At 39.5% G+C, this 26424-nt stretch overlaps 1 protein-coding gene across 5 annotated transcripts in view; it reads left to right on the top strand.

Annotated features, from left to right (window-relative positions):
* Positions 1-26424, top strand: part of LOC133623319 (ceramide transfer protein-like) — a 48369-nt gene that overhangs the window by 13304 nt on the left and 8641 nt on the right. Inside the window, exons 1-10 of one of the 5 annotated variants that reach the window (XM_061986512.1) lie at positions 2498-2671; positions 7800-7907; positions 7987-8125; positions 10518-10604; positions 10722-10879; positions 17401-17493; positions 17581-17667; positions 24127-24219; positions 24410-24487; positions 26144-26239. In XM_061986512.1, coding sequence (XP_061842496.1) covers positions 2549-2671; positions 7800-7907; positions 7987-8125; positions 10518-10604; positions 10722-10879; positions 17401-17493; positions 17581-17667; positions 24127-24219; positions 24410-24487; positions 26144-26239 — 1062 coding nt within the window. In that variant the 5' untranslated portion in view covers positions 2498-2548. Of the gene's footprint in view, positions 1-2497; positions 2672-2692; positions 3064-7799; positions 7908-7986; positions 8126-10517; positions 10605-10721; positions 10880-17400; positions 17494-17580; positions 17668-24126; positions 24220-24409; positions 24488-26143; positions 26240-26424 lie in introns of those variants that run through there. The other 4 variants (XM_061986514.2, XM_061986510.1, XM_061986509.1 and 1 more) reach the window with 4 other exon arrangements.

Below are 26424 nucleotides of genomic sequence, written 5' to 3'. Positions count from 1 at the left end.
TGTATATTTGAGTGAAATGTGCTACTAACGACTACAGTAGTTTTATGAAGTAATGTAATAATGTACAGGATTTACCATGGCGAGCAGACTTCAACGGTATACACTTCCAGATGCTTCTTCGTCAAACACACAATCAGCAGCTTTTCCATATTTTAATTGGTAAAATCTGTCGTTTAGATATTATTTCAACATTCTTGGACGGCGTTCAGTATGATGCAGACTAAAAGTGATACGCTCAAAATGCTTCGTATTGTTTTTAATGATTTCTCTCCCTAAAAGAGTCTTATTATGTTCTGTATGTGATGCAACCTTTGTTGTGTATTTGGGATCCCCCTACATCCCAGAAATTTGACATCAAACCATGGAAGAACAGCGGAGATATTTGAAAAACAATCTTGCCTTCTTCCAAACTTGCTCCAAATGAGCCTTTTGGAATTTGAGACTTAAGTGATGCATTGTCCCTTAGTTAACATCATTGGATATTTATATTTATGGTAGAAGTTTACCTGAAGAGCTTTGCTCAAGTCTGCCGTTTTTATTAGATAGTCTGTAAAACAAAATGTATGCCAAATCTGGCCAAAGCACCACCATCCCATGTTATGGAGACCACAAAGAAGTGTTTTTAACGTAAGAAAAAACATCATAATATGAGCTCTTTAATTCAAAGAATATCTGTCAGAATTTACTGACAGTTTGGTTATGTTTGGGTTTTCCTTTGTGTTTGTGTTTATTTCCTGTCAGCGCTCTTCATTTAGTTCCACTTCCTGCATGTCTCCCTGACCGCTTGTTTCCCTCACCTGTCCCTGATTGGCAGCCTGGCACACCTGGTTGCAGTTGCCAATCAGGCTGCTATTTATGCCTGCCTCGCCCTCCAGTCAGGGCTCGATGACTGTTTTCCCTGCATGTGCACTTACCAGTTGCACTATTTACATCATAATATGAGCTTTTTAATTCAAAGAATATCTGTCAGAATTTACTGACAGTTTGGTTATGTTTGGGTTTTCCTTTGTGTTTGTGTTTATTTCCTGTCAGCGCTCTTCATTTAGTTCCACTTCCTGCATGTCTCCCTGACCGCTTGTTTCCCTCACCTGTCCCTGATTGGCAGCCTGGCACACCTGGTTGCAGTTGCCAATCAGGCTGCTATTTATGCCTGCCTCACCCTCCAGTCAGGGCTCGATGACTGTTTTCCCTGCATGTGCACTTACCAGTTGCACTATTTCCTTTTTGACATTAAAGTTATGCTTTCCTGCGCTACGCCTGCCATCTCTGCATCTTGGGGTTCAAGACTGACAGCACCTGACAATATCATCCTTTTCTTCCAAACTCTCCTTCACACTCACTTTCTTTGTCACAGTTGTTTGAAAAACAGAGTTATGTCGATGTCTAGTGAAAAGCTAATGCTATCGCGTAAGACGGGATGTTTTGGTTGAGTTTTAATGTATTTTTATTTCCCTGTGAAATTTTCCAGGTCAACTAATGGCGAGGATGCTTGTAACTCAAATTTTTGCTTGCAACTTAAATCACACTAGACATGCTCTTACCTCAAAACACTCTTAAGTTGAGGTACCATTAATGCAATCCTTTTTCATTTTAAAATGTACAAGCATGTGTTTACAGGCACACAAGTCAGGCTTTTAATAAGCCACCAAAATGAAGTGGTTTGGTGTTAAACAAGAGACTTTTGGCCAGGTTGGCTTTATAAGTGGGAGTGTTTGTTTTGGGCTTCACGGTGGCAGAGGGGTTAGTGCATCTGCCTCACAATACGAAGGTCCTGAGTAGTCTTGGGTTCAATCCCGGGCTCGGGATCTTTCTGTGTGGAGTTTGCATGTCCTCCCTGTGACTGCATGGGTTCTCTCCGGGTACTCCGGCTTCCTCCCACCTCCAAAGACATGCACCTGGGGATAAGTTGATTGGCAACACTAAATTGGCCCTAGTGTGTGGATGTGAGTGTGAATGTTGTCTGTCTATCTGTGTTGGCCCTGCGATGAGGTGGCGACTTGTCCAGGGTGTACCCCGCCTTCCGCCCGATTGTAGCTGAGATAGGCTCCAGCACCTCCCGCGACCCCAAAGGGAATAAGCGGTAGAAAATGGATGGATGGATGTTTGTTTTGGTTGTGTGAAAAGTTGCTCTAAATGTAGCGACTTCAAGTGCGGTCCTCGATGATTAATGCATTTTTCAAGCCCTTGTTCTCGCAGCAACCACAATCAAGAGGGACACACAAAACTCTCCATTGCACCAGCAAGACTGTTCCATTTTGTCGTGTTCCTAGGGGTGCAAGAGTAGCACATTTTTTTATGACCCTCCGCGCAATTTGTCATCACTGCTTCAGCCTGCTCGCTTGTCCTTTATTCTTAAATGGATAATCCCAACAAGCATGGACAAAAAAGTGAAACAAGTAAAGCAGAAGAAATGTTTCCCCTTCCTACCTCCCCCCTGTGTTTCTCTCTCTAAATCTGCGACAGTCTACTGTAGGCTGCGTCCATCGCCCACCCGTGTGATACATTTTATTACCCAAACAGCACCAGACGGCTCTGATCTTTCTCTGTAATGCATACATGCTTGCAAATGGAATCCCTCCCCAGCTCGCGCTCATGCACTCGCACGCTCACTGGGTCAGCGATGGATGCTGCGCATAAAGACGGGCAGGATGAAATGGTTTCACATATCCGGGTGTGTGGTCTCGTGTGATAGATGTGCGTGGGCTAAAAGCTGGGCTGCTTCACTCTTCTGAGGAATTCTACATTTCATCTTTCAATGTCTCCTGCTGCTGTTCCAAACCAGTGGATGTTTTTTTCCTCCCTTTTTTCTGTTATCTTGATGCTCTCTCTCCTTAACAAGCTCCACTGAGTCTCTATTGCTGTTCTTCTCCGCCTCCTCCTCTTGCTGCTTTTGTGCCAGTGAGGTGTGTCCGGGGAAACTGGAGTACTGGACTTGAGCGTCTGAACTGTCAGAACACACTGTGGTGTTTGGGGGTGGGAAACGCCTGGGCCATGTTTGGGCCAGCAAACCACCGGGGCTGCAGCAGTGTCCTGCTCTGCTTTGGCTGCTGGAATGGTCGAATGGTGGGCTCATTTCATGCTGGCATGCTGCCTGATAACACACATCATAGTACGCTTGTGCCACTATTCCGCATGTCTTGTTCGCCCTTATTCATAAAGTTATCTATATCAGTACATGCATGTTTACAATGTCAGCGTTACTCGCTCTGGAACTATTTCTGAAAATCAATTTGTCTTGAAATTGACTTCTGCATGCAATGACTACTGCAAGAATGAATTATTGCACCTTTAAGGGTACATTAACTCAAGGGTTTTACAGGCCAAGGACCCATGAATTGATGGAAAGAAGGCAAAGGACCCCCTACTTATAAATCTTGTATGCAATTATGATTGCATTTTACATTAAACTACCGTATTTTTCGGACTATAAGTCACAGTTTATTTCATAGTTTGACCGGGGGTGCGACTTATACTCAGGAGCGACTTATGTGTGAAATTATTAACACATTACCGTAAAATATCAAATAATATTATTTAGCTCATTCACGTAAGAGACTAGACGTATAAGATTTCATGGGATTTAGCGATTAGGAGTGACAGATTGTTTGGTAAACGTATAGCATATTCTATATGTTATAGTTATTTGAATGACTCTTACCATTATATGTTACGTTAACATACCAGGCACGTTCTCAGTTGGTTATTTATGCGTCATATAACATACACTTATTCAGCCTGTTGTTCACTATTCTTTATTTATTTTAAATTGCCTTTTAAATGTCTATTTTTATTGTTGGGTTTTATCAAATAAATTTCCCCCAAAAATGCGACTTATACTCCAGTGCGTCTTATATATGTTTTTTTTCCTTCTTTGTTATGCATTTTCGGCAGGTGCGACTTATACTCCGGTGCGACTTATACTCCGAAAAATACGGTAGTCCCTAAAGGTACCTTGTTATTGTGCAATAATAATGAAATTCAAAACAGTATTGTGCTGTTAATGCTAACTGGCAACTAGTGTGCAAATTGCTAGCTGGATATCAAAAAATGTTATTAACACTCAAGCAACGTACGCATGTGCACTCCTACATATAAACACAAAGCCATCATAAGGCCAATTGCAATCCTCAATTAAGCACAGGCAACAGCCCTACATTCTGTAGCACTGTTGCTAACACTAGTGTAGGGCCGGGCGATATGGACCAAAACTATACGATTATAGTTGGGCTGAATATCGATATAGGATATACAGTATATTGCGATAATTTTTCTGTAAAGTGAGGTTGGACAAAATTAAACCCAAACAAGTGTCGAGTTGTTTTATTGAAACCATTTTTTTAAAATGTTGATTTCATGTCTAGATGCACATAAAAAAAATATTAAAAGGGGTCATTATAAGGTTTGCATGTACTGAAACATGTGCATGTAGAACATGCAGAGCTGATCTACTAAATGTGTGCAAAGTGGATTGCATCCATTAATAATAAGGTGTGCAATTAGTTTTGCTTCTCTGTCTTCATTAATATGCAAAATATATGCTGATCATGAAAACAGCCACAGTAAGGGAGGAAAAGATGCCAATATTATTATTTAGCAAGCGCAATGTGAATAATCAACACGCATCACCGTTTTGGGAGCACTGTTTCATTTTTTTAGCATGTTTCAGAAGGATTTGCAAACTGACAGTTCCACACATGGCTGCAAAATCAGTGCTTGTGCTTCATAGACAGACGACGGACGGACAAGAATCGTCCGTCCTACGTGTGTGTCAACATTTAGGACCATAGAAATGAAAAATATTAGACATATTGTCAATTCAGCTACATAATTGTATAATTTTAGAGCTGCTACAAGACTTAATGGGCTGATTAAAACAAATTCAATTGATGCGCATTGGTGTCCTTAAATATTTTATTAAGGATGTTTGCTTTTTTCACATAGAATATATAGCATTAAAATATTTCTTATATGAAAAAAACTACTTGCATATTGAGTGGCGTAAGTGTAGCCCCCCCACATGCAGCTTCAGCAAAAACAAAATGGTGTCAATGTAGATGCACTGCACAACTGCTTCTAAAATGCCCATAAAAAGTGGTAGATGTCTCCTGCTTGTTTGAAAACATAGCAAAACGCCACAGGTAAGAGCATGTATATAGCACATGCAAAATCCTCATTTCAATGAGGCATTCTGCACCACTTTAAAATTGTACACAGTCTTAGTAAATCATACGCAAGACGCCCACTTATAGTACATGCGGATTTCCACGTAGTGTTTGGATCTTACTTAGTAAATTAGGTTTTAAGATGTTTCGTTCGTGTTTGAAGACTTTGAGTGTCTGAGCTACAGCTCTGCCCCTCTTTGTGCATGGAGGAGGCACACACACAGAGTGATCAGTGACACTTCCGCATCAATCACTTGTCCCATTTGGTTATGGTTTAAGTTTATTTTGAACATGCTATACAGTTGGGTGAACACTTTACTCTAGTTTGATCAACTTTGGATGGATTCATTTTAGGAGCAAAATGCAAATGAAAGGTTTAAAATTTGTATTTGACGTGTGCTTTTTTCTTCTTCTTTTTTTTAATACTCGCATGACCTAGTTGCAAATGCGAGTAAATTTGCTCTCATGGTACAGCCTTGAACTGGCAACTAGCGTGCTAATCGCTAGCTGACAACTAACGCATTAATCACTAGCTGGCAACTAGGGCGCCAATTGCTAGCTGACAGCTAGAGCGCCAATTGCTACCTGACAACTAAAGCGCTAATCATTAGCTGGCAACTACAGCGCTAATCGCTAGCAGATACCTAGTACACTGATCGATGGATGACAACTAGAGCGCCGATTGGTAGATGGCCAATCACTAGCTGAAAATTGCTAAAGCACAGTCTTATTCTCTTATACTACACTGCCACACTTCTATTACAGTTTGGGTATGACTACACTGCCACAGTTCAATTACAGTTGGGGTATGAGCATTAGCAAAGCAGAAGGGTCAAAACAGCATTAGTGACATACTTCCAAAAATAAGTAAAATATGGGAAACACTGAATTTGTTTAAAGATAGCAAGCGCTAAGAAAAAGTGTTGTACAGTATTCAATACGAACAATACTGAAAAAAGCATGTATCGATGTATTTTTATCATATTGGTATCAACTTAGTATTAAAGTATCGAAACTTTTGACAACCGTAGTCACTTTATATGCATACAAGATGCAGACATTGCATTGATTCCATTCCAGAGTTTGTACAACCTAAAGTAGTGCACCATGTTGTTGTGTACATTTCAAAGTCCACTGTTAAAGTTGATGAGTAGATCTTATGACTTTGTGTTCTCTGACCAGGAACCCAAAGTGGTCGATAACTCCATACACAAATTCAGACTTTAAAGCTCAATAGTACCTGTTAACCCTCGCTCAAGTATGGGACTTAATTTCTGCATCTCCGATCCCTTTTAAAGGTTTCTTATTTTTCCCCAGTTAGGGTCTTGTCAGTTTTTCCTTGTGGGTTGAGATCGGGGGATGCCGTTGTGAGTTGGAGTTTGAGGCCCTTTGAGACACTCAGAATCAGAATCAGAAATACTTTATTAATCCCCGAGGGGAAATTAATAATTGTAATAATCGTGATTAGGTGCTACATAAATACAATTTTATTGATTGATTGAAGAATTACATGCTGCAGTGTCAACTGCTCTGCAGTGATCCCTTTTCTTCATGCCCTCAGTCTCCTGTTGAATAAAATGTTTCCTTACCATGGCCAACTGCCAAATTCAAGGAAGTAGGAAAGGAGACCCTCAATTATTAGCACTGTTTGTTCCGAGTGATACGTTCAAGGAAGCCCATGTTAATTATTTGTACATTGTATTTCAAAACCTAGTAGTAGATTACAGCTGGACCGAGCTGGTACTGTACAGGGGAAAAGGGGTAATGGTTACCTTTGAGTCCAATTATTAGATCTATGGGTATACAGAATCGGTACCTTTTATTTAGAATCAAGCTTTCGTTTCAGCAATTTGCAGGGCATATTTTATATAATCACTGGTAGTTTCCCCTATAGCTCTGTCCAAATCAATGATATTGACTCGAATTAAAAAAAAAAAAAAATGCACAACCACTGTGAGATGAACTCAAAACTTGAAATAGTTTTGCTGCTTAACCAGCAGTATGTGCAAATAAGTGAAAATATCACTATGGCAACAAACCAGTAAAAAACATTTCCTTTTCTTTGCTGCGTTACTTACTTGCTGTCGCTGCGCCTCAATCAGTGCAAGCTTTGCAAGTTGCATTGCATCACGTCTTAGCTTTCGGTATGTTATTGCCCTCAATGAGAGCAAATGTGGGATGAGTGGGCATCCTTGGCATCTTGTCGCACAGACGCCACATTTTTAACACATTTTTGTATTTTAGCAGAGTTGAGGAATCTCAATCATTTTTATGTTTATGTGACTTATTTCCTACTTATGTCTTTTTGTCTTGAATGCTAAGATGAGGAATGTCGTCATTTAGACAGAGTGGGCTTTATGTCTGGTAGCAGTTGTCTGTTTATCGGTCCCATTGTTTCTCCAGTGTTTGGCTGTGTAGGTGGAGGTTCTGCTCTTTTCCAGCTCAGCATTGCTCAGTGCTGCTGACTGCGAGAACTGTTCTACCCCCTCTCTGTTTTCTTTGTGCCAGCTTCAGACTTTGGCAGCACGTCACTTAATGTCTCCAGTATTTTTCCTCTGTCTCTGGTACTCTTCTTTCCCCACTTGTCTTACTTACTTTTTATTCTGCCTTGCCTCCTTGTTGTCTCTCATTCTGCAGGCGGAGTCCGGGTATGGGTCCGAATCTAGTCTGAGGCGTCATGGTTCAATGTTGTCTCTTACCTCAGCAGCCAGTGCCTTGTCCGCCACGTCCACATCCTCCTTCAAGGTAAGTGCACACTCCACCGGACAAATGCAATTAACGATCTGATGTTCTGAATCCTAAAATGGCATGTCTTCCGACTTAGAAGGGTCACAGGCTATGTGAAAAGCTAGCAGAGATGGAGACCTTCCGGGACATTCTTTGCAGACAAGTGGACACGCTGCAGAAATACTTTGACTCCTGCGCTGACGGTGTCTCCAAAGATGAATTTCAGAGGGACCGAGGTAATCTTTCCTATTAATGCACTATACTAATAGGCTTGTATTCTCTAAAGCAGGGCTATTCGACAAAATTGTTCGAGGGGCCACATATACGGAAAACTAAGGACCGGGAGGGGGGGGCTTGGTCAGACCTGGCCCTTTACTATCATTCTTATTTTCTTCATGTTTTTGAGGCCTATGTCTTTTGTTAGAGTTACACGTTTCGTGGGAAAAAAAGCCCTATGCAAAATACAAGTGTCCGCTGCAGTGGATGCTGGCCTAAATTGAGACCCAAAACCGAGTTTTATATTTTGACTCAAACTTAACTAGATGCATATTTTGGATCTTATTCAGAGTTATTTGGGATGCATAAAAGCATATTTAACATGATGAAAAGTAGGGCTGCACAATTTTGAGAAAAAAACTATTTGGGATTTTTTTTCTTCTTGCGATAGCAATTCGATTTGTGATTTTATTTGTTATCCATAAAATTGCATAAAACTGCAAAAATAATGAGTGATGGAATGCATGTTACTTTTAGACTGTCAACATATTCCTATATCAAGGTTCCTCGCATTAGAACAACATGCAATGATTTACTATCAAAAATATTTGGCTTAATGCAGACAGACAAAGTTTTTGTCAACATCACGCTCTTTAAAGAAATATTTGATTAAAACTACACAGTGATTATAATATAATGTAATCATAATTAGTAATAATGTAGGTAACCATATAAAAGGATATCAACTTTTATTTCTGATTACTGTAGAATTGTTTACCATTGTACTGTAATTGGAAGGTAAATAACTTTTTTACCCTAAATAAATAAACAAAAAAATTGACTAATTTCTGTAAGCAAAAATTTAACCTAAATAGATCTTAAACATCTTAAAGTGCATTTTTTTCCCAGATGGAAAAATGAGTTTGGATGTTGTCTTTTTGTATATTACGCTCACGTGACCGCGACAGCATTTTTGCTCATTCGTCCATCTGATTTAAGTTAAACGGAACATTTGGCTGTATAATCTTTTTCCTCCTAATTCATGTTAGTTTGCAGCACTCCTCACCGGCGAGGCTCTCTGTACTCTGTGTGTGTGTTGGCGGTGGTGCACTGCTTTCGTCTTCGCCGAGACAAAGATTGTTAATGACTGAAAAGAGGGATCACTCCGTTCAGTTATTTCCACTGTTAAAAAAACGTGCTCAGGTGCTGAGAGCGATGCAGAAAGTAAGACATCTGTTTTCCTATTTGAAGCGAGAGACGAACAAACGCAAGGCTCAATAATTCTGTTTGGCCAACATGTCTGTCACTCAAATGCCGGTCAACGGCGGAGAAAAAAAACAAACTCAAGACTCTTGCGGTTATTACCGGCACTAATTAAAGCCTCAATGTTCATTCGATTTCGATTAATCGTGGAGCCCTAATGAAAAGGTAAATTAGCAAACCTTTCTGGCACAATTCCTACCGGGGACCAAACCCAGCACATCTTGCTTATGGAATGAAGCAGAATTTCCTATTACATCCTTAACAGTGACGGGAGCAGGAAGCGGCGAGGAATAAGTTTGCGGCAAAATGTGACATAACAGCAGTACTAAAAACAAAACAAGGGGAAAAATAATCTGTCCTAACTTGTACAGCTTTTTGTAGGCTGTTTCTTTGAGAGTCAGTCACTCTTACAGCTTTCTGTAACTTTTATTTTATCACATTTTTTTGGAGAAGTCAGGGTTTCCCACAGATTACCAATATACTTTTGGCAGGTGGGAGCGTGGCTAGGACAGGGACAATATCACATCATATAATTTGTATAATCACTGATGTTGTATATATTCTATTTAAAAAAAAAAGTTTTTGTTAATAAATACTAACATGTATTTGTTCTTACGGTATATTGTTTTTCTCTCTTTCTTAATGTTGCTGCTTATTGTACAACGTAAAACAGGCCGCAGTTTGTTGAGTTTTTTAAGTTTCTACAGACTTCTCCAATCCTTTTATAGACATTTTCTTTTTTAAATAACGACTAGCAACAAATATACTATCTTTACTAGTGTTGTTCGAAAATGTATTTGTGTTTGGAGACTCTACTGTCACAAAACACTCGTTCTTGTCACACTTGCCTGGCACTGCTGCTTCAGCTGCACTTTTTCTGTTTTGATGGCGCCACTGTCCCTGTTAATATTTGCACATTGCACATTTTGTACATCACTGTCCGGGTATATCTTTGATATATTAAAGTACGTTATCATTGCAGATGTACTGCTTCCGCTCCAGACAATCACGTGTGTCGTGCTTACGTCATCACAACATCTTTTTTGGCAGTGTTTTTTCGTGATCAAAGTCGTGGCCAAAAGGGCTATTTTTGATAACCCATTAATACAAAGGGTTTTCATAGATTGCGCTGACATGTTATTTTTCCAGTAGTGGACGACGATGAAGACGACTTTCCTGCTGCCTCAAAAGCAGATGGTGATTGTCATCACAACAATAATGGCAGCAAAGAGAAACGTGAGTATACCACTGATAATGACCGCCTGTAAAAAAAAAAAAAAAAAAAAAAAAAAAATCTAGTCTTGAAGTTGTCACGTTGGCTTTTTTTTTTGTGTTCTTGCCTGTCTGCACCAGTGTTCGCCCCGGCCAGTCCTAAAGGCTTCAATGGCATAGACTTCAAGGGGGAGGCCCTCACCTTCAAAGCCACAACAGCCGGCATCCTTTCCACTATGTCACACTGCTTAGAGCTGATGCTCAAACGAGAGGACAGCTGGCAGAAGAGACTGGACAAGGTACTGAGCTGCTTTACACTCAAAGGGACTAAACAGACAAGGGATGCAACGATAGACGGCATGAATGATAACCCGCAGTAAAAACCCAGAAGGTTGATATACCGTTTCAAATGAAAATAAGCATAGAACCGCACTTTGATAAACTCACAAACCAGTGATACCGCTCATTTCCTTGAGAAGTTACATAGCGCGCTACTTCCTTGCTTAAATGCTAACAGGAATACAAGACACATTTGTCTTTCCTCATTATGAACGTCATACTATAGTTGTATAAACACATTGCTGTCTCAGCAACTTAGCTATTCAATTGTGCACATACAACCTATTGGCTGTGCTCAGTTCTGAGATTTCTAGGGTGTCCCCAAACCTCTCATAAGAAACGATTAACAGTTTTCTTTAATTTAAAACAAATGTTTTTCTTAATTTGTGCACTTAAAAGTACATAAGTTTTTGCAGCCACCCACACACACATGGACTCGTGTTACTGTGCCGACTTCACTCAATATATTGTCTGTTGATTTAAAAAAAACAACAACTTGGTTAAAGTATTCCAGTGTCTGGAAAGTACTTTTTGAGCATGTTCAAAAATAACATGATAATGATAACTGTTGTAATTTTGGTCACAATAACCGTGATATATCATTTTCATATCGTTACATACCGAAGACAGACATAAGTATAGTGTCCACTCAGTTTACTCAACCCACATCATAGACTACAGCCCACCAACTGCATGACTTAATGAAAAAAAACTGTGTGTATATTATGATGAGCTTGGGTCAGAGACACTTCAGCTTGCTTGGAAGGGAGTGCTCTTTATTGCATTAGCAATAAGACACAATGACTTCCTAGGAGTTCTACTTAGAAGTGGAAATGACAGCTGGATCATGACACAGAACACCAATCAAACACATTAGAACAAAGGCATCATTTTAAAAGGGTACATAAACACATACAACAAAGGCATCATTTAAAAAGGGTACTTAAACACACAGAGGGACCATTACTAAATGGGGGAAGACTTACAAGCGGAAACAACAAACCGCTAGGCACTAAACTATAAGTACTACCTCAATTCGTATAACAGGGAAGTGTGACGCTGCAATATGTTTCATACTTCAGTTTTAAGGTTATGGCTTTGGTTTATTTTGCTACAGTAAGGGGACTGCTTTGCTTTAAAGGACCTATGAGGAATGTTGTCTTTTCTCACTTATAAATGTTACAATGTATGATACTCGTGTTAAACAATGCCAAAGCATCAAATCATAAAATTCATGCATTTTGGCGTAAGTTTGCAAGCAGTTTTGGATGCCCTTGTTAGTGGGGGTTTGCAGTCTGGCTACGTTGTGACGTCACCATTAGGTGGAAGTACTTATTTAGACAACAACTAAGCTCTCAGCCTAAGACATATTGTACAGTAAGTTAAATATATATATATATATAATGGATTCCTGTCATTTGTCTTTCTGTAATACATTGCAGTGAAAAGTGTCATAGTTTAGACATTGTGGCAATACAAATTGTAATACATTTGATTAAATACAAATTATTTGACAGCCCTGCGATGAGGTGGCGACTTGTCCAGGGTGTACCCCGCCTTCCGCCCGATTGTAGCTGAGATAGGCTCCAGCGCCCCCCGCGACCCCAAAGGGAATAAGCGGTAGAAAATGGATGGATGGATATTTGACAGCCCTAAATGACAGACGGAAGTTTTCAAGCCCTGGCTTCTCTTTGGTACCATCACGAGCCATGACTCCCGCTAGCCACAAACATCCGGAGTAGACATGTACACCTCTGTACTAGTGATAGGAGATATGGCATTAAAATCAATATAGAGATTATATTGCAGTTTGATTGTATTGCATCCTGCTGCGATAACGATATATATCACAATATATTTGTTTTGTAAATGATGATAGAACCATTTCAAAACAGGTTATTGTAGAGGCTCCTAATTTGGCTGCTGATGTATGCAGTAACATTACGTCATTTACAGTGTAGTATTTTGGCAAAATTATTATTAATTCCATCATTATTAATTGTATTATTTTGTCAAAATCTACTTTCTAATTTACTGATAACAGTTGGTTACTTTCTGCTGTAACATAGCTACACTTCTGGTAAAATGTACTAAGTTAAAGTAAAAGTACCCATCATAGTCACACACACACTAGGTGTGGCGAAATTATTCTCTGCATTTGACCCATCACTCTTGATCACCCCCTGGGAGGTGAGGGAATCATTTTTGGTGATTTAACCCCCAATTCCAACCCTTGATGCTGAGTGTCAAGCAGGGAGGTATTGTTATAGTCTTTGGGAAGGACTTATTCTTCTGTTGTTTGGATACCTCATAATAGTTTTGGGTGATACAACATATTTGGGTATCGTTCCAATACAAAACTGTTACATGAGCATTATTGGCCATACCATTGCTGGTACTTTAAATGTTCAATATCGTCAAATGATGACATTTTTTATCACAACTACAACCAGACAAAAACACAGAACGACGGTGTAACAATATCAATTCCATTTTAAAGTATTTCTTCCTATTGGCTCTGATTTATATACTTTTTTTGCCATTAAAGCCCCTCCTGTGTCCAGGGACTTATTTCCTGAGTTTGTAAACCATAACCTAAACCACAAAGTAATTTTTGATAATACAAAATATCGATTTAACAACTTTAGTATTGACTATATGCTAATACTATACTTGTTATCATTATTTGCATCAATCCAACTACCTTTTGTTTACATTCAAGAGCTCTAGCTTGGGTTAGCATATCTTCCTAAGGTGTTAGTGAAACATATTTAGCTATCCCACGATCTCCAGTGATAATGGTACTTAAAAGAAAACGTTTATTTGCCGCCATGGATAGGTTGATTGGCAACACTAAATTGGCCCTAGTGTGTGAATGTGAGTGTGAATGTTATCTGTCTACTTGTGTTGGCCCTGTGATGAGGTGGCGACTTGTCTAGGGTGTACCCCGCCTTCTGCCCGAATGCAGCTGAGATAGGCTCCAGCACCTCCCGCGACCCCAAAAGGGACAAGCGGTGGAAAATGAATGGATGGGAGGCAAGGATTGATGACTTAGATGCTGCTTTGCACTGTGGGAGGAAGTTAGCCGCTAGCGACAATGCTACATTGCGCTGAGGACGCGTTTGTTCACTTGTCGCTATTTAATTTGCTTGACACAATAAAAGCTCAGACATGGACTCAATTTATATAATTTATATCGTCTATATCCCGCAAACCCGATTCTGTACCGTACGTTTACGAATGTTCCATACTGAAAAAATATGATTACTAATGTGTTAGACGCCTACGGCTGCCTACTCAGTGGCCTAGTGGTTAGAGTGTCCGCCCTGAGATCGGTAGGTTGTGAGTTCAAACCCCGGCCGAGTCATACCAAAGACTATAAAAATGGAACCCATTACCTCCCTGCTTGGCACTCAGCATCAAGGGTTGGAATTGGGGGTTAAATCACCAAAAATGATTCCCGGGCGCGGCACCGCTGCTGCTCACTGCTCCCCTCACCTCCGAGGGGGTGAACAAGGGGATGGGTCAAATGCAGAGGACAAATTTCACCACACGTAGTGTGTGTGTGTGTGTGACAATCATTGGTACTTTAACTTTAAACATACGTGTTCACCTCCAATTTTACAGACTACTATGTTTGCCCTTTACATGTAAATAATTTTAAAACAAATTACAAATTGAAACTTGTCAAAATTGCATATTTAGACTCCAAAAACAATTTTGCCATCAAACTGCAAGAACCTTTTTAAAAACATACCAGGAGAGTGAAAGCTTGTAAAAATAGAAACTCCATTCTGTTTCATGTGGTCAGGTCATCATGGTGTCTAATATCTTGTTCCGTAAATGGCAGTCATTTTCTGAATGGGCGTGTCAGTGGGCGTTGCTAAGTGGATGCTATCTGTCTACGTGTTCACAGCCTTTGTCCTTTGTATTCCGCTGTGTGACAACACTGAGCTTTACGGTGTTGACAGCAAGCTAATAGGAAACCCATTAAAAGGTCAATGTTTTTCAAAAGGCTAAAGGAGGGCGTTCTTGCTCTCAAATCAATGTCTGGACATTTTCGGAAGACTTCTACATGCTTACACATACAGTAAATGCACCTGTTGCTTTTAGTAAGCATCAAGCCACAGTGTGCATGACTTATGGCGATAAGACACGCAATCATTTTTTTTGCTTGAACCTTTGAAACCTGTGTGTGTGTGTGTGTTGGTACAGGAATGCTCCTGGCTCTTGATCAACTCAGCTCATGTTGTCAAACCGGTTTATGTGTAATGGCTTGCTGCCCAACCCTAAAAAGTACAAAAGCCTAGGTAGTGCTCAGTGTGTCTTGGACTGCTCAAGTAAAACAAACTCACCTTTTTATATGTGGTTGTAAGTATGCGCTTTAGCTGCCAGTGTGGCGTTGGGAAGGAGCACTAGTTAGCAAAGTGTAGCCGTACGGGAGACCGAACCAGAAAATGACTGCTCGGTCGTTCCGGTTTCGGAAGCCTTCGCTGCAGCGCCGATCAGAGGTGCACAAGCACCAGACGCAACATTGGATACCTTTACAGACCTGCAGCCTCTTCTTCAAAGTAGGTCTTGTAATGGCTAAGCAGTTTGTTCCTTGACCAGCGTCAACAACTATTACCACACTTTGTTTTTTCCTCCCAGCGACTCTGTCTGGTTTGGTTTGACAGCGGCCATAACCTCTCCACTTAAATATAGTGTGCTTTTTATTGTGAGTTCATTTTGCTCAGCTGAGGCAACATTCATTGTTTAAACATTGTTCTATATATTTGCTCTCATTATCAGTGTAACAGGCAAAAATAAATACTTAGACTGGTTTGTCAGGTTCCTGTGGGTTTGAAAGCCTCAAATCCAAATAGTAATACACATACAACGAATTGCAGCAGTGTGATGTTGTTTCTCGAACATTTGTCTGATGTCTTGTCTTCACTTGTGGCAGGCAGGGAAACATTAGCTAAACCTGTATCTGCCGCCATGATGACTTTCTTCTTTTTGTGAAGTCACTGGGAATCTTTCAAAACGGAAGAGATGGATTTGATGCAGGTGTGCTCACCAACTGAAGACATGTTGTATGTGACATTTTGGCTAACTTATTTAGATTGGCCAAACGTTAGAAACACTTTCCACATTTCTCAGTATGATGTACTGCAGTTCTACACCACAACATACTACAATATAGTATGTATAGTATACACCTGTCAATGAACATTAAACCTTAGAATCTATAGGTAGGATTTAGCGCTGTTTTTTTTTGGCCATCTCACGATTGCAATTTTTCAGCTGACGATTCAATTCAAGATTGATTCTTAATTCAACATGATTAATGTAATACAGTATGTTATTTGGTATATAAATGATAATGAAACCTTTTAAAAACAGATTTCAGGTTACAAAAGCTCCTATTGACTGCTGCTGCAATGTTGACCTAAAAAACATATTTAAAATAATGTATTTTGACAATTTTATTTGCAAAAGTCACAAAATGTTAATCAATCTAATAAAAGAAAATCGAGCAACTCCAACTCTAACCCAATCCCAGTTTTACAGGACTGAGGTTAAAAATGTACAAAGCAATTGAGAAGACATACGAATACAATACTTATTAATAAATACAAGACATACGAATACAATACTTATTAATAAATACAATACTAAAAAAGGAAAACTGAGACAAACTTTATTGATGCCCAAGTGAAATTGTTTGACACAAAAAATTATAAAATGGTATCAATAATAATAGTAATAATATAAGTGATAGTTGTTTCATGTTTTCAACAAAAAAAATGATTCTTTTAAAAAAGAAAAATGTCGGAATCCCCACCTCCCCATTTTTTTTTATTATAACCAGTTCTTGAAAATAATGAATCTATTTAGAATCTGAATAAATAAAAATTGTGATTCTGGTGTGAATCAATTTTTTTGAGCCTTCCTAGTAGGACTTATGGAATATCTCATTAAACGTGGTATTTACCATTTAATTTGAATCTGATCAACATTGCAGTCAGACTATTCAACCAAGCTTGCTCCCAGTAGGTCACAAAAACACAGCTGGACAATTCTTTCTGACCTTGTGCAATAAAAAATAATGTTTATTTTATGTCATGTTATGTTTGCTCCAGTGCCCCCTCACAACCCCGAAGGGAATAAGCGGTAGAAAATGGATGGATGGATGGATGTTCATCACATCACTATGTGCAATGTTTACACTATGTGCACTGTGTGCATGTCTGTTACTGTTATCGGAAATGCTGACTACAAACCTTTATCTATACTCAAACTGCAGCCCTGTGCTGATCTATTTTTTTTGCTGAAAAAATTGCATATATTTGTTTTTCCTGTATATATTTTCCTTATTTTTACCTTAATTTTTGTTTAATACACACAATTCATGCCCTTTGCTGCTGTAATGCTGTAAATTTCCCCGTTGTGGGATAAATAAAGGATTATCTCATCTTATTGTCTTGTGTTTTGTTAGGAGCTGGAGAAGAGAAGAAGAGTGGAAGATGCCTACAAATCTGCTGTGTACGAACTAAAGAAAAAGTCGCAATATGGCGGTCCTGACTATGAGGCAAGATGGCGTTGCCTCATTGATTAGAAACTATTTTCTGTGAATTAGTGATTCCCAACTTTACTGAATACTGTTGTCCTTGTCCAGGAGGGGCCCAACAGTCTGATCAAAGAGGATGAGTTCTTCGATGCAGTGGAAGCTGCCCTCGACAGACAAGACAAGATAGAAGAGCAGGTGCGATGTTGGCTCACATCCACTTTTGAGTTGATGCATTTTATGATGACACTCTTAGCCTGTCTTCATGCGTCACCTTCTTATTTCTTCCTATTGTGCATCCATTTGTATGAACATTGGGCCTATTCTGGGCAGCTAGAGAGGTGAATGGTTTGGACTGCAGGGCAAGACTGAAGGCAGGTTGAATGCCTCTGATGGACAAGGAGAGTGTATGAACTGCTCACCCATGCAATGGATAAATGGAATTCTGATATATACTTCCGAGCCTGACCTACTGCTAGTGTAGCTTATTTATGAGCTGGTCAAAATGTTGGACACATTTCGTATTGGTACTTTACATTAGGGCTGTCGATTATTTTTGTAATCTAGTACAGTAATCCCTCGTTTATTGCTTTTAATTGGTTGCGGACATGACCACGATAAATTAATTTCCACAAAGTAGGAATAATTACCTGGAGGGTCCGCATGGAGCTGTATATATATATATTTATTTTACTATATATATATATATATATATATATATATATATATATATATATATATATATATATATACTGTATATTTATATGAAATACTTGACTTGGTGAATTCTAGCTGTAAATATACTCCTCCCCTCTTAGCCACACCCCCCCACCCCCACCCCCCACCTCCCGAAATCGGAGGTCTCAAGGTTGGCAAGTATGCTGTAGTATAGTTAGGATTTTATCGCTACAAATATTGATATCTCCTATCGATACCGGTATTCATCGCTACTCTTATCCATCTATGTATATAGTGTAAAAAAAATGTGAATTTTATTTTTCTTTATTGCCTTTTTTATTTGCACAAGAGGTTGTACACCACCAACATCATGTAACATCCCACAGCAGGATAGCCTTTTAGCAACACCTGATTTTTAAGTCTAAAACAAGTCAACTATGTTTGCAGTGCAAGGTGCAATGCAGTTGTTATGTCATCATATTGTAAAGACCACACAGATCCATTACTATGTTTATATTCATTGCAATTAATACTCAGCTGTAAACAATGTTTTTGTATGGCATTCATGTGCAGAGCTCAGACCTTTTACATCAGTGACGTGCGGTGAGGTTCATGACTGGTGAGGCACTGACTTCATCACAGTCAGATTTACAAACATATGAACCCTAAAGTGTCTTATTCACCATTTGATTGGCAGCAGTTAACGGGTTATGTTTAAAAGCTCATACCAGCATTCTTCCCTGCTTGGCACTCAGCATCAAGGGTTGGAATTGGGGGTTAAATCACCAACAATTATTCCCGGGCGCGGCGCCGCTGCTGCCCACTGCTCCCCTCACATCCCAGGGGGTGATCAAGGGGATGGGTCAAATGCAGAGGACATATTTCACCACACCTAGTGTGTGTGACAATCACTGGTACTTTAACTCATTGGCGTTGTTAGGCCTATTTTAGGGGGGCTCAAGCCCCCCTAAAATATTCTTAAGCCCCCCTAAATAATTTGGTGTTTTTTTTTTTTTTTTACAAATAAATGCCGACATATTCATTATAAAGTGGCCCAAATATGAGTTTAAATAAATAATCATATAACCTGTTGTTATTATTCACTCAGTTTCCCCCCACTTCGTAGCGTAAGGTAGAGAGCCCCTTTCGTGGATCGGTATCCAATCCATTCCACTTGTTCATATAGAAAATGCCCACATCACTCAAATTCCAGCCCGCATTTTCTCTGCGACCTTGCTTGCGGTCCTGCAGGTGTACGAAGCACATTATCTTCCTTTACAATGAGTGAAGCTGCACAAAACCTTGTGTGTGCAATTGTAAATCATTTATTTTTTAAGTTTTGTGTTTCTTGTAGAATCTATATAAAGTAATATACATAAGCCTATTGTTAAAATAATGAAAAAAACATCATTAAATATATTTGTTGTATTGTATTGTTACATTAATAGCTGTTTTATTATTATAGGATGGCTTGTTAAACATTTAATAGGATTTTCAGAGGCAGGAAAAACCAAGACATTTGATATAAAATGTAAAATGAATAAATACATAAAAAGAAAAAGAAAATATATGGTTAAAAGCCATCGTCCCGGGGAGCATTTAATTTCGTCCCGTGCATTTTTTTTAAATAATAATAATAATAACAATGAATAATTTCTAAGTCTTTGTTAGCCGTTTGTGAAGTTTTGTGCTCGTGCGTAACATTCGCTCGCATCCTGTGCATCTCCTGGGGGCAAAGCCCCCCATGTCCTTAAAAGCTAGTGACGCCCCTGCTTTAACTTAACTTTAACTTTACACATACAAACTGTAGCACACAAAAAAGCACATTTAATAAAAAAAACGTTATTATGGTCTTACCTTTACTTATAAGTGCGGGTACAGTGGTGTTCGGTGTGGAGGAGTTGTGAATGAATGAAATATGAAATCCGTGCTGCAGTCTGCAGGTGTACCTAATGTAGTGTCCTTGCAGTCGTTCACGGCTCCTCCGGCGCGAGCAATGTTGTTTTTGCACTTTTTGGCTTCTTGTTAAGTGACTTTTTTTGGGTGGATTCGGTCTTGCACGTGGAGGATTTGGGTGTGGGCTTTGGTTGGTGTGGCGTTCCCGTCGGTGGGTGCAGTCTGCGGCGAACGTGTCTTAAGCACCAGGAGGCGTGGTTACGCGTGCCTCAGCCAGTGCGTCTTCGCAGCAGTTTTATGATCGCTCAGCACAAGAAATACTTTACACACATACAGTTGTTGACAAAATACACTGTACATTATACACCTCAGCTAACTAAACTATGGAAATGTATAATATAGTTCATATAGCAATACAGTCTCACTGCACAGCAGACCAGCAGTTAGCCGAGTCCGTCCATGTTGAGGCACTGAGTGACGCGCCTCGACTGGCTGCTGTTCACCGCACCTTCTCTTCTCAGTATTTGAACGGCAAATGTGAGAATTCAGCGATTTTGAATAAAAATAATCTAAAACTGGTGAAGTTTAATGGAAAATAACTTTATAGTTATAGTGGATACATATAACAATTTAATAATTTTTTTTTCTTTTTACATTTTTTTTCTTTCCATGATGGCAGGTGAGGCGGGGCCTCACCTGCCTCTAGTGACCGCACGTCACTGTTTTACATGATACATCATATAAAATAAATCATATATGTAAATCAATACAGTCAATTAGCATGTTAAGTGGGTGTGCATTTAAGGTGTGTTTTGATACCACGCAAACGCAGCGCGATGGAGTGACGTCAGAGGGACACAAGAGACCTGTCCCCGTATGCTATCTTGCTTCTAAGCAAGTTCATGGATTATCATATTACTTAAATTTTTCACTTTTTTTAGTGAATTTACATTGGCCTGTGGATTACTGGATTGCTAGCAGTACTGTTGATGAAGCGCGGGAGTGGTGGTCGTGAGTAAAGCGCGTTCACTTCAAACTGACACTAACTCTAATATTAGTTTGGGACTTTTGAGGAGGAAATATTGTTTGTTGGTTTTGTGTTATGTTGGTTTTCTGTGGTGTTGCTTCCTTATTTGTGATTATTCCAAGCTGATTGTCAGATCATACCCGTGTCTTTAATTACGACGTTTAGAAATATTAATAGCCATATAATTTGTCCAGAATTCGAACGGTCCTCCTGGACCGACCTGATTAGGATTACCTTTTATTTGGTATACATCCCTACCATGTAGTCACCGTTACACTCTTTCCATCCAATAAAGTCATGCTCCTTGTAGCCACAATACTGAACAGCATGATTTGATTGGTCTCAGTGGTTAATATTACTTTGGTATTGATATTTTTTGTTAATTTACACATTTTTATGCTTGAAAATGCTTAGCATAGAGCAAACATGTCATAGAATATGCTTGAAAAAATTAATACAATTAAAGCTGCAAGCAGCATTGAGTGGGCCCTCGACCCCGTTCCTCTGAGGGATTCACACTGCTTCCCTCACCTCGCAGGGGGTGAACAAGGGGATGGGTCAAATGCAGAGGACAAATTTCACCACACCTAGTGTGTGTGTGTGACAATCATTGGTACTTTAACTTTAACGTGAGTCGGCCGGCAAGCATAACGCTTGTGGTCACGTCCTTCCACGCCCTGACCCACAGCCAAAAATTGCGGGACCCCCAAAATATTAATTTTTTACCATACCTGACACACCTGCAAAATATGGGGAAATTCGTGCATATTAAGAGCCTCCAAAAAGGCGTCCAAACACATAGAAGGAAAAACACAGCAATTTCAATACGGCCCTAGCGGGGCTCTGCATCGCCCCTGCGGGGTTTGCTCCGCTGCTCAGGCCGGAATGAAATTACCGGTAACTAAAGCCACTTCAAACTGTCATCGGTATTTGTTACAACTATGACCAAGATCTGAACTTGTTATAGTTTGTTAAGGTACAACTCTTTTTTTTTTTTTTTCGCCGAAAAATTTCCCCAAAAAATTTAAGCAAATTTTGGCGGCATACCACGCCCACATCTTATCTTAACATCTTATCGCTTAAGAAAAATGTGTTCACAATTTATCATCGCCTATATTTGTGGTATCTGTAATTTTAACCACGACTCATTTGGTCTACGGCCCTGGGAGGAGTTTGTTAAAGTACGGCACCTTTTTTTGGCCGAAGAATTGAAGACTAAAACCAAGATGGCTGACTTTCTGTTCATTTTTAGGTATGGGTTCCTGAGACTTTTATGTGCGTCCCATCATGATGGATGTCTCCTGCAATGTTTGTGTCGAAAATTCTTTCTAATTTTAAAGGTGGCGCTAGAGCCAAGTTTGAAATGTAATTTTCAGGGTGCCCAAAATCTACAATTTTTGGCCATATCTGACGCGGCTGCAAAATGCATGTTAAGGGCCTCAAAAAGGCGTCCAAACGTATAGAATAAAAAAGACAGCAATTTCAATCAGGTCCTTGCGGTGCTGTGCATCGCCCCTGCAGGGCTTCTTCCGCTGCTCTAGCCTTGAAAAAACAGAAAAATCTGTGATGTGGCGAAAACGCAGTATTGTGTTGTAACGAGGGACGACTGTAATCCATCAATTAGTTTAGTTGATTAATTTAGTAATCAGATGTAACACACTCAATAACCTAAATGTGTATTTTAGGGAAAATACCATATTTTTTTGCTTGCCATATCATTGATACATTTTTTAATAATTTGAATGCACATCATCAAAATGCACTTTTAACATGTGTGAATTATAAAACAAAAAAACTATTTTGCTTTGCTGACACAAAGATTATAACACCCATGCTCTCATGTGTACTCCATGCAGTGGCTATGCCAAAACTGTCATTTTTATTAGTTATACTTATTAAACCAGGGGTGCCCACACTTTTTCTGCAGGCGAGCTACTTTTCAATTGACCAAATCGAGGGGATCTACCTCATTCTTATATATAATTTATATTTATTTTTTATTAATGAGACGTTTTTGTTAACAAGTTAAAGGTGTTTAATGATAACACAAGCATGTTTAACACATATAGATTCCTTTCTTTCATGAAGACAAGAATATAAGTAGGTGTATTACCTGATTCTGATGACTTGCATTGATTGGAATCAGACAGTAGTGATGATAACATCCGCATTTTCAAATGGAGGAGAAAAAAAGTCCTCCTTTCTGTCCCAACAGCACATGAAAGTGGTTGGTTGTTGACATCTTATTTGTCCAGCTTCCATATTTGTTTTTATACACTTTACAAGAAATACATTGGGGGCAAACTCCGTAGCTCGCAGGCAGGATGAAGCAGGGCTTTTATTGTGAAGATAGGAACTGGGCAGTCGGTCTTTAGAGTTTTGACGGCAGATATGGCGCGAGAGTCTGTTGAAATAAAAAGTATTTCTCGCCTTTCTGTCTGTCATTTTTTCTTAATAATGATCTCGCAACAGCCAGCGTCATCTCACAAGATTTTCGAGTGCCGTGAAGGTCAATCAAAGTGATGTCTTGGTGAAGATTGATGATCGCTAATTTTTAGGTCTATTTTTTTATTGCCTGGTTGGCGATCGACCGGTAGCTCGCGATCGGTAGCTGCATTAAACCATTAATTGAAGCAGCCAAATACAAATCAAAGCTTTTTTCCATCTTTTTTTCTTTCTAATCAAAATTATCGAGATAATTGATTAATCGTTGCTGCCCAACTATATATATTGTATCCCACTACATTGAGCCATCACTGAGTTTTTTTGTGTACAGATTAAAGTTGAATTTGGATCATGTTTCGTAAAACCGTACTTGATGTCTGTATTTATTTGATTTTTTTTTTTTTTTTTTCATAGATTAAATGTCATGGTTTAAACAATCGGTGCATTACTAGTCTATTTATGTATATGCATAATTGAACACCCTAAAAATAAATCAGAAGGACCTGCCGAGGATTTCGCTAGCGATGTTTCCTAGCTGTGCTCACTAATATGTTGGGTTAAATGCAGAATCTAGTTAGCATTCTGTCTAATCAAACTCTTGTCCCCCTCAGTGCCAGTCAGAGAAGGTCAGGATCCCCCGACTGACTCCAGTGCCTCCAGGCGATGTCTTTTCCAGCATCGGCACACACCGCTTCGCTGCCAAGGTTCTAGAGTCCGCTTATATCTTCTCATGTTCTTCCCTGCCTCTAAAATTCACTTTTTATCATGTGATATATGGCTACCTTTAACCTAAATAATCACTAGATGATGATTCTTTCCTCTGGCTTTTTGCTTTTGCTGCTTCTCTCGCTCTGTTTTATTCTTCATTCTCATCCTAATGTCTCTGCTGCACAGGCGCATAGCTATTCCTCTTCCCTTTCCTCTGTCGAGCTTGTCAGTGCTTCAGATGACATTCACAGATTCAGCGCTCAGGTACTGTCGGAAGGATTTGCTGGGAAACACTTATTTTTTTCTTGACTCCTCCCCTGCATTAGCAAACACTCCTTGCAGAATTGTATACTTAATGCGAGAGTTGGCAGCCTTCAGCAGGTTGAAGCGTTGAATCATAATTCAATAAGTCACGGAGCCTAATATTTTGTATGTTTGCTTACTTTTTAATGTTTGCTCCACACATTCTCAGCACGTCTGTGATAACGTTCCTGCTACTGGGTGCCAGCTACACTGCTACATCCCATACACAACATTCACTGTAGAAACAATTAAATCAATACCATTTGTAAGGAAAAAAGGTAGTTAATATTGGTCATATTTTGCCTTATTCGATTATGTGGCAAATTCATCAATTATTATTATCCATCCATCCATCCATTTTCTACCGCTTATTCCCTTTGGGGTCGCGGGGGGCGCTGGAGCCTATCTCAGCTACAATCGGGCGGAAGGCGGGGTACACCCTGGACAAGTCGCCACCTCATCGCAGGGCCCAATTATTATTATGATTATTATTATATATTTATTTCACCGAATCTGTGCCATTTGCTTGGTGTACCTCTCAAAAAAACTCCACTCTAAATCTGTTGTATCGGGACACTCCTACTACAGTGGAACCTCGATTTACACACCCCTCTATTTGCAAACTTTTCGATTTACGAACCTTTAGATCGCACCACATATGCCCCGCAGCCTTTTTGTAGAGGGTTTAGCCCCCTTGTCACATTCTATTTACGCATCCATTACTCAACTGCCACTTCTCAGTGCTTCAGTGTGTGTTTCTTTTCTCGCCATTCGCCAACTTTGTCTACTGTATTTTGATTACTCAATATGGGTGCAAAAAAGCCAACAAACCAACCAAAGAAGGAGGGAATTCCTATAGACTTAAGACTTATACAGGAGAGGTAACCCCAGAAAAGGAGGACTCTCTTTCGGCGCAGTTACATGCTGCCCCTCCTCCCCGCCCCCCCTCTTTCTGTCTCCACTCCCTTCTCCGCATCATGTCTCTGCCTTGAATCCGTTCGCCGCCTCTTGTCGGATGCATGCCACAAACATTCAGGAACAGCAAGGTAAAGAAGTGTTTACTTTTTTAAATTTTTTTATTGAAGCAACACAGTTTACGTTTTTGAGAGCACCTAAGGGACTTTTGTGTGTGGGTTGACAGTTCAACTTGCCGTTGTTTTGATAATAACAGATTGTTGAGCCGTGACCCCCTTGACATTATAGTCTCTTCAAATTTGCATAATTTTTCGAAAATAGGGACATTTGTCCAGACTAGAACCAGTTATTCATGTGTACTTTGTTTCTTACAGAGAACTACTATTCAAACTTTTTGTTTTCTGAACCATGTTTAAGAACCAATTAAGTTCGCACATCGAGGTTCCACTGTAAAAACATAAAAGTGCAGTAACATCACATCACATCAGTAAGATGAGGATAAACAAATAAATCACATTTTGACTAATCACGCAATGATACCAAATTGCATATATTTCCCTTGGCACTAATAGTTCAAAAGAGATTTTTTTTTCCCCTGAGGCTTGCCTTATAAAAACGCTGAGCACTTCATGATAATTCCCCACAAACAGTCCTCTTTCAGGAAATATGAACCACAATAACTGTAATCAATATGTCTGCTAGGTGGAGGCGATGGTGCAGAATCATATGACGTACTCTCTTCAGGACGTGGGCGGAGATGCAAACTGGCAGCTGGTCATCGAGGAAGGAGAGATGAAGGTGAGCAGCTGAGTATGAGTCATCTTGTTTGTTGGGTTACCTGGAGACTTACCCAACATCCTTCACTTTTTTGTAAATATGAGCGATATGAATGTAACATGCATCGAAGTATAAGGAAAAACCATTATACAAGGCTAATGCTTAGTTTGAATCTGATTGTTGTTTTGACAAAGCTCATACTACCT

This window comes from Nerophis lumbriciformis, linkage group LG12 (assembly GCF_033978685.3).
Source record: "Nerophis lumbriciformis linkage group LG12, RoL_Nlum_v2.1, whole genome shotgun sequence".
Taxonomy (NCBI): Eukaryota; Metazoa; Chordata; class Actinopteri; order Syngnathiformes; family Syngnathidae; genus Nerophis; species Nerophis lumbriciformis.
This window is presented reverse-complemented; position numbering and strand designations above follow the sequence as displayed.